Genomic DNA, 2,776 nt, shown 5'->3' with positions numbered 1-2,776 from the left:
ATGCACTCCCCTTCCCCTGTTGCTAGATTACTCCATAGATTGATCTTGATGATGCGTAGGAAAATTTAGATTTCTGCTACGATCCCCAACAGCATCGTATGTGTTTTTACTGACAAAACGTGCAGGCAAGAGTTGACAAGACATTTCATATATGATGTTTTTCTTCAGAATAAAAAAGAATACTAGTATGCATATAGAGTGTGCACCAATCTCCAAGAATTCAAGGGTAGATTTAGCACCGGTCCATAACGTTGCCGTTAAAAATGACTTTGCGGTGTTTCCAGAGGATGACACTGTTCGATTGAATTGAACTGGGTCGTGCGAGGCTCGGAACTGTTCGATTTAATTATACAAATTAGAGTTGTCTTTCCTTGATGCATGCGTCGATCAATTGTTTGGCGATGCTTTGTGCCCGGTGTGACCTCTTCATGATTGGTAAGATTTTTTTGTCCGACGTGAAGTCGAAGTCACCTAATTAGGCATGATATCCATGAAAGATGCTGATGATATTTTTGGTTTTTCGATGATCCAGTTGTGTTACTATATATGCTATGATTTTGCTATTGGCCATGAAATCCATGGCGGCTCTATGTTTTGGCTTTGTAATATAGGTTTTTGCCTGATTTCTCCAGTTAATCAGATAACTCTCTTCATAATCAATAAAATAGCAAACATTTTCGTAATATTTGGCAGCCACGTTATGCACCCGCAGTTATTATCATAAAATTGTGAGTGCCGAACATATGATTCATTTTCATTGCAAACATTTCCTCGGCGAAAGAGAAAGCTTGGCAATGATGTCTAAGGAAATGAACTTGTTTGATAACAAACAATTGAAATAGTCAAGTTCCTTAGCGAGTGACTGTATCTGATTAGCTTGCACAATTACGGAGTGGTCATCGCTCATCCCATGGTCCTGGTACTATTCCATGACATACAACTCACTTTGTGTCCGAGACCCCGAATTTGGTCTCAAGCATGTCTCACATATCCTCGCCAACCATAGTGGTCATGAAAGGATTAATGATCTTGTAGTCAAGAACAGAAGAACACCTCTGAAAATATGATATGGGAGGTTTTTCTATTGTTGAAAATATGAGTAATTTCCCACTAAGTTAACCAAAACAATATTGATAAAACATGATGAACATAACAAGCATGATTGTTTGACTGGAGTGCTAATCAACATAAACAAATGATTTAGTATGCAAGATAGGAAGAGCATGTCCATGTCCATTGCAAGCAGTGGTAATCCAAGTACAACACATAACATAAGAGATATGAGCACATATAGTGCGGTGGAAGAATATATGTTGGCAGTACCATCAGAAGCCTATGGAAGTATTGGTTGTTGTGTGTGCGAAATTGCTGTTCATGACATCTAATTCACCTACTACATGCTAATGGTTGCTAGAATTGTGACTTATGTTCTAAAATTAATCATGAAATTTAATTATTTTTTCAACGGAAACCGAAAGTTCAGTGTGCATGTTTCAACGTGCGCGTACAGCAATCATGTAAAGCTCCGTTATTTCGCACAAACTCGTAATGCTTATCACTTTTGCCATGCCAGCAGATCAATCTGGATCAGTATTGGAGAGTGGTTCTTTCATTATTGTTGATGGTTTGTGGTTAATGCTTGGTGACTCATCGTTGAGATTTACCACTACGAGAGTCGACAGAGTCTCAGCATGACGACGACTGGGGAGTAGCTAATATGCGAGTGGAAAATCGAATGGGAGAGCAGGCAAAAGCAAGCAATGCAAAAGCCGAAACTTCATCTCTTTCACAGATCTCAGCTCACGTCGTGCCCGCCGGCTATTTCCTCGACAAGATACTACTACTAGTACTGACAAAATTACTTAGGGTAAATCCTAGAAATCTGATTGATGAACAAAACTGGTCCCGCGTCCCGCAGGGCGCACGGGTGCGCGCGGCGCGCGCGCTTAGGCCGCGTCCGCCTGGCGTGGCGGCTCGACGACGTCAGGGAACGCGAACGGCCTGGCGCTGGCGAGGAAGGACGGCAAGTCGTCGCCGGGCATGCTGACGACGACCTTGGGCTCCCTGTCGAGCGGCGCCATCCCGCGCGCCGACGCCTCCTCGGCGGCGCTCCCCCGGCGCGACGACCCGGACGGCTCGCGGCGCGTGCAGACGAGCACGAGCAGCGCCACGGCGATGATCCCCATCATGAGCGTGAAGCCGATGAAGATGTACGGCGTCGGCGTCATCCAGAACGCCGGGTGCGCGCCGTGGCCGAGCGCCGCCGGAGCCCCGGCGACCCCCACCAGCGCCTCGCCTTCTCTGATCGGCCTCATGATGAACGGTGAATCACACGGATGTCGATCCCTCTCCCTCTTTCTTTCTCTTCCTCTTTCTTTGTTTCTTGCTCTCTCTGTGTGTGGGCGTGCGTGCAGAGTGGTTTCTCGCTTCTTCTGTGTGGCTGTGACGTCTGACTGAGTGGGAGAGGATGGGGGAGGCAGGCGGTATTTATAGGTGGCGCGCGGGGGAGGGGTGAGAGAGAGAGAGAGAGAGCGGGGAAAAGAAGCCGCTCGGCTTCTCTTTGGTTTGCTTGCCAGCTCTGCTGCTACTGCTGCAGGATGGTGGGACCTGGTTTTTGCCTTTGGATAAAATGAATTCGGTGTACTGCAATTAATTTCTGTGACTTATCTAAGGTTCCGGAAATTTCTGCAAAAATCTGTGGGTGAAATGAGAAGCGGACACTCGAGATTCGAGAACGCCCAGGTATGACTGTACTGGTACTGGCAGAGTGGAGGAG

At 46.5% G+C, this 2,776-nt stretch overlaps 1 protein-coding gene across 1 annotated transcript; it reads right to left on the bottom strand.

The window, feature by feature from the left end:
* Positions 1-1,759: 1,759 nt before the first annotated feature.
* On the bottom strand, positions 1,760-2,472 carry LOC125522959 (protein GLUTAMINE DUMPER 6). Its single transcript, XM_048688000.2, has one exon. The coding sequence runs from the start codon at positions 2,313-2,315 to the stop codon at positions 1,947-1,949; it is 369 nt and encodes a 122-aa protein (XP_048543957.1). The 5' UTR covers positions 2,316-2,472; the 3' UTR covers positions 1,760-1,946.
* Positions 2,473-2,776: the final 304 nt, after the last annotated feature.

Source organism: Triticum urartu, chromosome 7A (assembly GCF_056163025.1).
Source record: "Triticum urartu cultivar PI428250 chromosome 7A, HENAU_Tu73, whole genome shotgun sequence".
Lineage (NCBI taxonomy): Eukaryota > Viridiplantae > Streptophyta > Magnoliopsida > Poales > Poaceae > Triticum > Triticum urartu.
Note: the sequence above shows the minus strand (reverse complement) of the source record. Positions and strands in the feature narration are given on the sequence as shown.

Excerpts from the sequence above, each read along its gene's own strand:
- LOC125522959 (XM_048688000.2), bottom strand. The coding sequence starts at position 2,315 with ATGAGGCCGATCAGAGAAGGCGAGGCGCTGGTGGGGGTCGCCGGGGCT.